The sequence below is a fragment of the Galeopterus variegatus genome, unplaced genomic scaffold, assembly GCF_000696425.1.
Source record: "Galeopterus variegatus unplaced genomic scaffold, G_variegatus-3.0.2 Scaffold5326, whole genome shotgun sequence".
NCBI classification, from domain to species: domain Eukaryota; kingdom Metazoa; phylum Chordata; class Mammalia; order Dermoptera; family Cynocephalidae; genus Galeopterus; species Galeopterus variegatus.
Window position 1 is genome coordinate 132631 of NW_007731437.1, and position 12920 is coordinate 145550.

The following is a 12920-nucleotide window of genomic DNA, read 5'->3' on the forward strand; positions in this document are numbered from 1 at the left end:
TTCAAGTCAGAAGCAATAGAATATCAGCACTTTCATGCTTCAATCTTTATCCTAGATTTCAAAATTTTATTCTACAATTCCCAACTTAAAATTATTATTCCATACAATTAAACTAAATTTTAATAAAACAAGTATTCAGAAACATCAAGTTTTCATACTCAAGTGAAAATACTCTGATCTGATTTAGGGCAGGAGGAATCCAGAAAGGCCGTGGCTTTACTTTGATAACAAATCCCAAAGACGATCTGGACACTTGCTCCTCTACAGCTCTTGCCCACACCTCTCCCTCCCCGCCCCTTCCCAAGGAAACGGGCCCCGCGCCAGGTTTCCCTGAGCACTGACATGGCAGTACCCAAGGGACGTACTAGATAGAACCTGGACAAATGTGACTTTGTGGATGCGGCTTCTGCAAACATCTAGGTGAGAGGATGGTGTTCTCAATTAAACTCCAGCAGGGAGGCAGGGAGACCAGAAAAGAGGCTAGAAACTGGCAAATGAGTGACCGGGAATGGACACAGCCTTTGTACATGCCCTTTCAGTGAATGCTGGAAGGACTGGAGGTATGGGAGGGGCTGTCTGGGCCCACTGAGCATGGGCCATCCCAAGACCTCCGGTGGCTGTGTGCAGGGGACAGCCAGACAGGCACGTGCCGAGCACCATGGTCTGTGCTGGAGACGGAATGAAGGAGCAAGGCCAGAGGACAGAGACACATCAGATGCCAGGTGGGGGGAAGGGAGGAAACCCAAGGACAGCATCCACGGCAAGACCAGGACAGCCATGGTCAAATACCAAGCAACCAGAGGCAGAGGGATGCGGAGGCCTCATCACAGGAGCACAGAGAGAAGCTGACGGTGGCCCTGAGCATCACGGCCATGAGGTCCGGTGAGCAGCTGCTGGTCACACACAGCCTCAGCCACTCAAAATGTGGCTCGTCAAAACTGAGATGCACCACGAGGGACCAACACATGCTGACTGCAAAGGTAGCACAAGAACACAGTACGTGAACCAGCTCCTTCGCGCTTTCTACACGACCACGTGTGATGTGGCGGCACTGGGAGCTGCTGGGAAAGATAAAACACGTTGTTCCAACTAACTGTGCCTGCTACTCCCTACTGGTTTTCTTTTAACATTGCTATGGAGGACTTTGTGGCTGGCAGTCTCTGCAGACAGCAGTGGCACCGAGGGCCAGCCCCACCTGCCACAACAGAGTGACCCCACCCAGGGCACCCCACACACTCCGGCCTGGGCGCTCTGGCATCCCCAGCAGCTGGTCTGGGCAGGCAGAGAAAGGAAGGTCCGCAGGGATGTGCTGTATCCTGCGGTGGCCAGCTCAGGACACCGGCCCAGAGCGTTTCCCCTCATCCACATCGCCACTCACGTCCCCTGCCCATTTCTCCACAGCCGTGACCATCTTCACGTGCACATGAGTGAGACCAGCCGCTTGATGTGGGCTAGAAGGACTTGTCCCCAACTAGCCACCTGGCCTTTCATTTTGTTCTGGGCTATTTTAGTGAACAGAAGTTTTTGTTTTTAAAGATGACCGGTAAGGGGATCTTCACCCTTGCCTTGGTGGTGTCAGCACCACGCTCTCCCAAGTAAGCTAACCGGCCATCCCTACATAAGGATCTGAACCCGTGGCCTTGCTGTTATCAGCACCACACTGTCCCGAGTGCGCCACGGGCCGGCCCCTAGTGAACAGAAGTTTTAACTTGATGTAGCTGAGTCTCCTCTTTACAAATGATTTTTTTTTTGAGAGAGAACTGTTTTAACATGTTTAAATGCTGATAAGGAAGCAGCAGCTGAGGAGTGGGGAAATGCAGGGGGATGGAGTTATTGTACCAGATGACCGTGACAGGCCAGGGCTCAGGCTGTGGGCGCGACCACTGTGGGGGAGGAGGAGGGACTGCCAGGCCAAGGGCTGGTCAGTGGGAAACAAGTTACCATAAACGTGGTGGCCGAAAACAGATTTACCTGCTCACAGTCCTGGAGGTCAGAGTCTGACACGGACCTCACTAGGCTAAAGTCAAGGTGTGGGCAGGGCTGGTCCCTCCTGGAGGCTCCAGGGCAGGACCCATGTCCTCCCTTCCCAGCTTCTAGAAGTGCCTGCAGCCTATGGCACATGGCCCCTTCCTCCGTCTGAAAAGCCAGCAGCGCAGCGTCTTCCGGTCTCTGCCTCTGACCCTCCTGCCTCTCTCCCGGATAACCCAGGACGATCACTCATCTGGAGGTCCTTCATTTAATTAATCTGCGAAGTCTCTTTTGTCAGGTAAGGAGACATATCCATAGGCCCCAGGGATTAGGACGTGGGGATCTCTGGGGACCAATATTCAGCTGACCAGGCAGGTCACCCAAGTCACCCAGGGCCTGGGGAGAGACCAAGACCATGAGGCAGAGGGCTGCGGCTTCTGTGGCTGGGGCAGAGAGGCCACAAGGTGGAGAGACAGCCCCAGCTGCAGAGGAACAGGCAGCAGCACAGACACCCAGAGCCTCAGGGGAAGCAGGCCTCACCTGGAGGGCACAGCCACCCTGGAAGGCTGGCCAGTCCCAACCAGGCCCTGAGCAAGAAGGGGACCCAAAGAGGGCTTCAGAGGTTTGTGACAGGGAGCCAGCGAAGAGCTGAGGGGCCAGCACCTCAGTAGCCTTGGGCACCAGAGCAGTCACACAGCCGCAGCTTACGGGGAGCCAGGCCAGTAAATGTGCGGAATAAAGGTTCATTCAAGGGCCCAGCTGACCCCAGGATGGGGCTACCCATGCCTGGATTTTGTTGGCAATAACTCCCGTGAGAGGCTGGATGGAAGTGGCCCCTGCTGCTGGCCCTGCAGTCTAAAGAAAGTTCAGCAAAGCTGTAAAGATCAATTCTAGGTGTCAACTTGATTAGGAGTGCCAAGAAACCTGGTAAAGCTATCCCTTTAGGTGTGTCTGTGAGATTGTTTCTAGAGGAGATTAGCATGACAGCCTGAGTGGACTGGGTGGGAAAGACCTGCCCTCAATATGGGTAGGAACCATCCAATCTGCTAGGGGCCCAGAAAGAACAAAAACAGAGAAAAAAGGCAAATCTCTCTATCTGCTGGAGCTGGGACACACTCTTCTCTCCTGTCCACGGACATCAGAGCTCGAGACTCCAGCTTTCGGGCTCCTGGACTTACACCAACCGCACCATTGGCTTCCCTGGTCCTGAGGCTTTGGGCTTGGACTGAACCATGCTGCCAGCATCCAGTCTGCAGACAGCCTATCACGGGACTCCTCTTCACAATTGCGTGGGCTAATTTCCCTAATAAATCCCCTCTCATGTACTTACAAACATATCCTATTGGTTCTCTCTCTGGAGAACCCTGATTAATACAAAGGCCTCGGTCCCCTGTGTCCCCTGAAGGTCCGCCTCGGTCCCCTTTGTGCGCAGTCACTAACTGGGAGCAGCCGTGGCAGTGTGTCCTCTGGCAAATGCGGTGACAAAATGGAGAGCCCAGCAGCCAGGACTGAAGTCAATGGCCCTCCCACGGCTGGAGGCCTGGGAGAACCACCCCAGGGTGCTACCAAGAGCCACTAGAGGGAGAGGCACCGGCCTGGGAGATGTGACCGGAAGCTTCTGGGAGCCGGACGCACCAAGCAGCGGAGCAGCAGGTACCACCACCGCAGAGGCACGCGGGTCCTCTGTGACTGGCAGCACACCTGAGAGGACCTAGTCTCCCTGGGTCTGCAGAGACAGCGGTGGCCCAGGAAGTGACTGCAGCACCATCTGAGCCACTTAAACGCCCATCACAGGGGAGTGGCTAAAAAAACTGTGGGACACCCACTCCACGGAGGAATCAGAAATAGCCAGGCAGGTCCTCCTGCTCTTGATGGCAGCGCTGAACAGCCAAACTAATCTCAACCCACTCAGAACCACTGCAATTTTTATGCATAGGAAAAACTCAAGTATGTCCACCAAATAGGCAGAAGTGGTCACTCTAGGGGGATGTATAGAGGGGAAGACATTTGCACTTTTTATTTAATAACATTGAGCTCATTTTTTTTAAAGTTTAAAAGTTATGGGTATATTTTGTAATTAAAAAAATGAAGATTAAGAAAAGTTTTCCCCAAAATATAAAGTGCCTGTGAGAATAAAATATTAGGTCACTTGGCTTTTTTCCTAGTCAGAGCCAGGTTTTACAAGCAATGGACATTCCCAACCAGGTTTTACAAGCAATGGACATTCCCAACTGGATTTCCACCTGCCTGCCAACAGTATCCTCGCTGTATCTCAAGGATTCAAGCAGCCCCCAAACCCTACAAATCAGACCACCATTTTGCAACTTTGTGGATACATTTTAAGAAGTATATTTTGCACCGTAACCCAACACAGGCCGATACACACAAGCAAGAACACATGGAAATGAAACTTTCAGGAAAGGACAGTTATTCTATGCACCTGCAGTCTGGTATTTTCTAGTTTCTTTCTCATTCAACATAACCCATTAAACTGAATTTACAACCCACTAAGCAGTCACAGCCTGAGGTTTGGGTGCCATGGTGCCTACAGAGACCATGCCACCCACATCCTTGTAACCATTCAGCAAAGGGAAAGGCGACTGTCACCCCTCACAGATGAGGAAACAAGGGACTCTCCCAGGCTGCCCAGTTAGGTAAGCCCAGGAACTGGGGCTTGGGTCTCGCACACTTCATGAAGCACAATTTCCACGCAACCCCTCTGCCTTTGCACGGGCTCTCAAAGTCACTGCTTCCTCATTTGCACAGTGGTGAAGAAAAGATAAATAAATAAAGCTTGCTACGCCTCATTTCTATGATGCTGCACAGAAGTTTGAAGCTAAAATTTATCATACAATGGAAACTTTTGGGAGGAACTATATTACTGCCAAAAAAAAAAAAAAAGTATACTGTCAGTAGCCTTCATTGGGGATGCAGCAGGGTAGGAGACAAGAGCCTACTATGTAGTCTACAGGGTAGCTGGTTTTTTAAAGAGAGCGGGGGTGGGAACTGGAACACTCACTGAATTATCATCCCCTGCTCTCCAAAAGGTGGAATCAGAAGCGAACACCTGAGTACCAACCCCCCAGGTCATAAAGACGGTCTCCTGATGAGGAAACCAGGGCCCTGACTTGACATGTCCTGGCCAGAATTGCCAACAGGCCAATGGCAAGGGCCAAGAGGAAACCTGGGACTTTAAAGGACTTCCAGCACCAGTCTAGGCCTGTGCTATTTAAAAATGCTTCCACAGGGCTGGCCAGTTAGCTTAGGTGCTTAGAGCTCAGTGTTATAACACCAAGGTCAAGGGTTTGGATCCCCTTCCAGGCCACTCACCAAAAAGAAAAACAAAGAAAAAACTATCATGACAAAAAAAAGTTTAAAACAAAAAAAAGCTTCCACCTTCCCCTCCCCCGCAACAGCCCCATTTAACAGGCCCCATACCTGTGGGGAAGGTGCTGCCAATTCACATCAATTCCAGATGAAGAAACCAAGGCTCGGGGGACATCCTGGTGACAATGGGCACACCCCCCTAAAAATGTGGTACCCTGACTAGAGTGTGCAGTCCTCTACTGGACATACTCGGTGGCCCATCCTCAGGATCCCAGACAGGCTGTTCAGTGTCATCCACTGAATGGAGAGGGGAGAAAAAAGCCAGGAGATCCTACCAGTGCAGAAAGAGTCATCTGATGGAGCAAACCACATTTCAAATTTCATTAGGCACACTCAGTAAATAATATCCAGGCCAATCAGCTACTCTTTCAACTAAAAAAGAAACTGAAGATCACACAGAATGAGTCAGGTACACCTTGCAACAACAGCAGCTAGGGCTTGCTCAGGAAAGGACACAAGGTGTAACCAAAGGCAAGGGGAGGGGAGCTGGAGATGAACGAAAGTAACCTCATCACACCGTGGTCAGATCAGGCCACTTCTGAGAGGGACCAGGCCAGAGGGCACCTAGTGTCTCCCGGCAAATTCCTTCCTTAGCTTCTGTCCCTCTGGGCGCAGCTGTGAAGAGGACCCAGATGGCATCTGGCAGACCTGCTGGGCAGGTATCAGACAGCCGCACTGCTTCAGGACAGGCTGCTGTCCTGGCGTGAAGGCCGGCAGGCAGGCAGGCAGGCAGACATGGGGCGAGAGCCCTTTTAACGTGCCCTCTGCCTAATAAAGCCAGACACTCGGTGGCCACCTGCTGTCCCCATTCTTACCTAATCTAGGTCATGTCTTGGGGGGAGGGAAGGGCGGGAAGGAAATGATACCCGCAGCTACAATTTTACTTCTGGAAAACAGTTTCTTCGCCCTGGACTTGGGGTTCCTACTTGACCTCGGCTTCCCCATTCCAGGAGCCACCGCCCCCGCAGCCGCTCCTTCCCCGGGCCCAGGCGGCGAGGCCCTGAGACCCCGCCCGGATGGATCTGCAGCAGGCGCCGGGGAGCGACCTGGACTAGACACGCGCTTAGCCGGGGTCTCTCCGGGGAGCGACCCGGTCCCCCTGCCTCGCCCTCCCACGGAAGGTCCCCCAACGCGGAGTCTGGGGCGGAGCCCGGGACCCCGCATTTTTAACCGGTGATCCGGACGCGCAGACAGGTGGGACGACCGCCGCTCGGGGACCCCCGACGTCTCTTCGGAGGGGGGTCCTTCCCCGGGGGTGGGGCGGCGGGCCCGGATCTCTCTCCGAGCGGGTAAACTGAGGCTCGGGGAGGGAGGACATCAGCTGCAGGGCCGAGGGCGCCGCATTTCTAACAGCGCTTCCCCCAGGGGATCCGAGAACCGCTGCTGGGGGGCACAATTTCCACGCAACCCCTCTGCCTTTGCACGGGCTCTCAAAGTCACTGCTTCCTCATTTGCACAGTGGTGAAGAAAAGATAAATAAATAAAGCTTGCTACGCCTCATTTCTATGATGCTGCACAGAAGTTTGAAGCTAAAATTTATCATACAATGGAAACTTTTGGGAGGAACTATATTACTGCCAAAAAAAAAAAAAAAGTATACTGTCAGTAGCCTTCATTGGGGATGCAGCAGGGTAGGAGACAAGAGCCTACTATGTAGTCTACAGGGTAGCTGGTTTTTTAAAGAGAGCGGGGGTGGGAACTGGAACACTCACTGAATTATCATCCCCTGCTCTCCAAAAGGTGGAATCAGAAGCGAACACCTGAGTACCAACCCCCCAGGTCATAAAGACGGTCTCCTGATGAGGAAACCAGGGCCCTGACTTGACATGTCCTGGCCAGAATTGCCAACAGGCCAATGGCAAGGGCCAAGAGGAAACCTGGGACTTTAAAGGACTTCCAGGGGGCGCCCCAGGCCCCGGGCAGGCAGGGTCGGAGCCCGGAGCGGGACCTCGGGGTCGAGCGGGGACGGGCTGGAGGCCACAGGCCTGGCGGGCAGGGAAGGGCCGGGGCCGGGCGGTGGCCAGGACGGGCCATCCCGCTCGGCGCGCCGGTCTCACCTCGTCCTCCTTGTGGTTGCGGATGCCGCGGACCAGGTCCTGCAAGTTCTTGTCGAACATGCGGTCGATGCTGCCCTTGACCATCTTGAGGGCCATCGCGGCGACCCTCGGGCTCCGGCCCCGCGAGGCCCGCGGCCCGGCGCCGTGCGGAGGCCCGGGGGTATCAAGAGTTCTGGCAAATGGCGGACAAGATGGCGGAGGGTCAGCTGACGGCGGCGCCGGGTCCCCGCCGCCCGCCCCCGGAAGTCCCGCCTTCAGGAAGGCCCGCCCATAAGCCTGGGGCGGGGGTGGAAACACCACGTTTCCCTGACGACGAGGGCAGCCCAATGGAAACGCGGACAACGCGCTCCCCGGCGGCTAGGCCCTGCCCTTTCCGTCTCCGAGCTTTGCGCGCTCATAGGCTAGCGCCCTCCGCAACTCCACCCTCTTCCTCGCTTTGGTTCTAACCACGCCCCTTAGGAGCGCCGGCCCTGCCCCGCCCCTTTGCTAAGTGACAGCTACGGGCGGGGCCGCATGTGGGCGTGGTCTGAGGTGGGCGGGGCTCCCACGTGGAGCTTCCCCGGCAAGTTCCCGGGGAAGGACCCTGCTCCGCCTTTTCTGCATCTAAAAGCTGACGCTGCGTTGAACATATCCTGTTTCCTGGAGCCTCACAAAATCCTGTGATATGGTCAGAACAGGGATTGACATGCTCACAGGAAGAAACTGAGGCCAGAGTTAAGACATATTCGATGCATATTTATTGAGCGCCTAATGCGGACCAGGCATAGTAAGGGGCACTGGACATACAGCGGTGAATGAGATACGCTGGGTTCCTGCCCACCGGGACACAGCATGAAGACAGTGAAAAGCAAGCCACGAAGGGAAATTAGGTATTTATGATACACGTATCTGGCAAAAGACATATCCATGGGGCTGGCCGGTGCTGATAACATCAAGGTCCAGGGTTTGATCCCTGTGCTGGCCAGCCGCCAAAACTCACGAATAAATAAAAAGGACATATCCAGAGTACACTCGAACGAAACAAAGCAGAACCAAACAAAAATTCTTGTAAACCACAAAGAAAAAGACAACCCAGTCCAAACATGGCAAAAGACAAACACACATTTCACAAACTGATGTATCCAAATGGTGAATAGGTATATGCAAAAGGTGTTCTGTATTGTTAGTCATCAGGGAAATGTTAATTAAAACCACAGCGAGGTAGCTCTACACCCCCTACAGGAACGGCTAAACTTAGAAAGACACGCAATATCAAGAGTTGCTGGGGGATGGCAGGTCAGCTCAGTTGCTTAGAGCATGGTGTTGTAACACCAAGGCCAAGGGTTCTGATCCCCATACTGGCCAGCCACCAAAAAAAAAAGGGTTGCAGAGATGTGGAGCAACTGGAATTCTCCCATCATGTACTCCAGGTGTGATTGTAAAACATCACAACTACACTGGAAAACCTGGGCATTATCTACTAAAGCTAGCATATATGTATACCCTATGATCCAGCAATCCCACTGCTGTTCCCACCAAAGACTTGGACAAGAATGTTCATAGCAGCTGTATTTATAGCAGTCAAAAATCCAAAACAGCCCAAATGTCCATCAGCAGAAAGTGGATAAAAAAATAGTATTTTCCTATCATGGAATACCATGCAACAATGAAAAAGAAAAATTGGTCTGGCCAGTTGACTCAGTTGGTTAGAGCATGGTTCTGGTAACACCAAGGTCCAGAGTTCAATTCCTGTACTGGCCAGCTTACAAAAAAAGAAAAAAGAAGAAGAAGAAGAAGAAGAAGAGAGAGAGAGAGAATAAAAGAAAATATTGACACAGAACAAAATGGATGAATTACATAGACATGACGTTGAGCAAAATAAGCCAGGCACAAAAGTGTGCACGGTATGATCCTAATGATGTGAAGTTCAAGAACAGGCAAAACTAACTTGTGGTGATAGAGTTAAGTAACTTGCCCTATGTCGCATATATAATTATACATGGGAGAACCAGAAACTGGGTATGTAAATTCCGGTATATCGATGCAATGAATCCTGACCAGCTGTTGAAAACAACGCCTAAACAACTGGAAAACTAGACAAATATATGAAACCACGGTTTCCAGATAGTGTAGGACTGTGATCCCTGACTGCAGGGAAGAAACGATCGCTCCAGCATTCTACTGGAGGCAACTTCCCAGCCGCAGCTCAGGGCAGAGAAAGTGACACAGAACCCAGTGGTCTCAGGAATAGAGTGGACTGAGATGTGAGATAAGGAAGGCCACAGTGGCTAGAATTGCAGGACAATGTACTGGAGAGCAGGAAACCACACTAAGGAAGAGCACTCAAATTTTTATAAAACTTCCCTTGAGTCTTTGGCTGAATAGCAAACTGCACACGCATATGGTGAAATTCCAGTAGCCCCGGCAAAAAACAAGTGCTGGGGATAGGGCAATTCCCAGTCTGGGAATTCCTAGAGAACCCACCAGTGAAGGTGGAGAAAATTCATTGACTACATAAAGCATCCAGAAGAAGCCTCAGAGCAGTTATACCTTATTTAGGGCTAACCTAGCCCTGGAGGGAAGTCTGTTCTAAACCTGCCCTAAAAAAGATTTTTAAGTCTCAAAACAATCAAATAATCTACAAGTAATGTAAGTGACAGCCAGAACAAAGTCCAATATTTTCTAAATGAAAACAACAAAACCTAGGATTTAACACAAAACTCATGAGGATGAGAGTTCAATAAAAATTGAGGAGACATGTGAAGAGTCAAGAAAATATAACCCATAACCACGAGAGGAAAAAAGGACGAGTAAAGCGAAGAAATGACGGGGATGGGGGAATTAGCAGAAAAAGACTGTCACGTGCTTAGAAGAAACAAGCAACTTTCCTGAAAGCCGCCAATTGCCAAAACTCATTCAAAAAGAAATAACAAATTTGAATAGCCTCGTATGTATAAAAGACATTAAATTTGTAATAAAACAATTTTACCACAATAAGTCCTGGCCCAGATGGTTTCACAGGTGGATTCTATCGAACATTTAAGAAGAAATACAGGGGGAAAGAAGGAATCAAGAAAGGGCCACGAAAAACGATGGCGTTGTATATTGTTAAATATAATAATTATCCTAATTGGAGCATCACATGTCGCACACAGGCATTCACATTAAACTCTGTACCCCCCAGATATGTACGATCGGCTATGTTGCAATAAAAATTAAAAATTCGTAAAAAAAAAAGAAGAAATACAGAACCTCATACCAGCCAGATGCCAAAAAAAAGCAAAAGAAAAGGACAAGCAATATTCCTCATGAATATAGACGCCGAACTTTTAAACACAGTATTAGCAAATCAAATCCAACAATATATAAAAATGGCATATACTTTACAAATTGTATTTATAATAAAACATTTTAAATATGACTTTTTATAATTATAATAAAATGTTATAATATGTAGAATAAAATGAAAAATATAATACAGGTAACACATCATGATCAACTACATTTGTCCAGGAAGGCAAAGTTTGTTTAACATTAGGAAAAAAAAAAAATCAAACAGCATTATTCGTGAGGGCTGGGTGGTGAGCTCAGGAGAGCGTGGTGCTGGTCATACCAAGGTCAAGGGTCCGGATCCCCATGCTGGCCAGCTGCCAAAAAAGACCAAAAAAATAAAACAAAAATCAAGAATTTCAAAAAACAATTGCATTGAGATGACTTTTTAACACCGCGCTCTAACCAACTCAACTAACTAGCCAGCCCTAGGTTTTTAAAAAAACTCAGCCAATTAGGAATAGACAGAAACTTCCTGGGTCTATAAAGAGAAACTATGAAAAACGTGCAACTAACACCGTTCCCAGTTGGAATTTGCATTTGTCAGAGATTTCTTGGCAATCACGTTCAGGTCCTGCAAGCTCGGCGCGAATCCGACAGAAGTCGATGTTGTGCCCTCCTCAGTGGCCCACATCAGGAGGCAGTTGATGTCCATGTCTTACTGTGGTGACCTTGACCTTGATGGTTTGAGGAAGGTGTTGTCTGCTGGTTTCTCTGCTGTCAGGATACTGTGTTTCCCTTCATAATGAATGAGTGTCTCCGGGAAGGCACTTTGTGACTCCGTGACTGTCTTGTTTGTCACCTCATTGCGCCCCAGAGATTTTAGCGTCTAGTTTTTACTCTTACCTGCACATGTGACAGTGTAGTCTCCCAGTGGTGATTTTTTCCACTTCCATGCTTCCTTTTACTTTTGCTAATTAAAATGCAAAAGTTTGCTGTCTGTCATTCCCCATTTTAAAGTTGTCGATTCAGGGCCGAGCCTGTGGCGCATTCGGGAGAGTGCAGTGCTGGGAGCACAGCGACGCTCCCGCCGCGGGTTCGGATCCTATATAGGGATGACCGGTGCGCTCACTGGCTGAGCGCGGTGCGGCCGGTATCAAAAAAAGGACAAAATAAATAAATAAACTAAGTTGTCCATTCAATTTATATCATATGGACTTGTGGATATTTTTATTTTATAGGTTATAATCCTTTCTACCGTGATTTATGTTCCTGTCAGATACTTTCAATGACCCACATCACAACCATGGCCACTCGATAGGTGTAAATCCACAGTCCTGTACAGCCTAAGTCAGATCTTTTGGCTTTTCTGTCTCGGGACCTTCTCCAAAACCCCTCAACCCCATGCCCCAGATCCCCCTCTCCACAGGAAACCACTGCTAGTGGTTTGGGTTGTGTCCTTCCAGACCCTTCTGCCTGCATTTACACACGTTGGTCTCTGCCTGTTCCACTTGTGGGTGAAAGTATTTTCATACAAACGAGATCTTTTCACCAATATGTCCTGGTTGCTGTGGTCGGCGGAATAACAGCCCTGAAAGATGTCCATGTCCTAATCCCTGGAACCTGTGAATATGGTACTTAATATGGCACAACAGGTAAGGACCTTGAGATGGGAGGTCATCCTGGGTTACCTGGGGGCCAATGTCCTCTCAGGGTCCTCATAAGAGGGAGGCAGGGCGGTAAGAGTCAGAGAGAGACTGGAAGACACTGCGCTGCTGGCTTTGCAGACAGAGGAAGGGGCCACGTGCCCAGGGCTGCAGGCGCCTCTAGAAGCTGGGAAAGGAGGACCCGAGCTTCCAGTTGGAGCCCGCCCTGCCCACACATTGATTTTAGGACTTCCGAGTTCCAGAATCTTGCAAACTAATTAGGTGCTGTTTGGGTTTTTTGTTTTCCTTTGTTTTGTTTTTTCTGGCTGCTGACCAGCACTGGGATCCGAACCCTTGACCTTGAAGAATCATGTGCTGTTTTCAACCACTGACCGTGTGGGGATTCATCGCAGCCGTCTTAGGAATCTCGTGCAAGTACCTTTGTGCGATCGTTTATAAAGCTGTCTGGTTTTCTGATTCTAATCGCGAGTGGTCGTTTTAGTCGCTACCTGTCAATGGACAGATATGTTACTTCCAGTGTTTTCCCTTCACGACCATTGCCGCCCAGGATACAGGGCTGCGGGGCTAAAAGCCCATGGGCGAGGGACACACT

At 50.1% G+C, this 12920-nt stretch overlaps 1 protein-coding gene and 1 long non-coding RNA gene across 2 annotated transcripts in view; one reads left to right on the forward strand and one right to left on the reverse strand.

Annotated features, from left to right (window-relative positions):
* Nucleotides 1-7565, reverse strand: part of AP3D1 (adaptor-related protein complex 3, delta 1 subunit) — a 47704-nt gene extending 40139 nt beyond the window's left edge. The window contains exon 1 of the mRNA XM_008589243.1: nucleotides 7413-7565. Coding sequence (XP_008587465.1) covers nucleotides 7413-7508 — 96 coding nt within the window. The 5' untranslated portion in view covers nucleotides 7509-7565. The remainder of the gene's footprint in view (nucleotides 1-7412) is intronic.
* A 4289-nt stretch (nucleotides 7566-11854) lies between these two features.
* Nucleotides 11855-12790, forward strand: LOC103604669. Its single transcript, XR_551735.1, has 2 exons — nucleotides 11855-12316; nucleotides 12645-12790. It is a non-coding gene; the product is annotated as an uncharacterized LOC103604669 (long non-coding RNA).
* The last annotated feature ends 130 nt before the right edge of the window (nucleotides 12791-12920 follow it).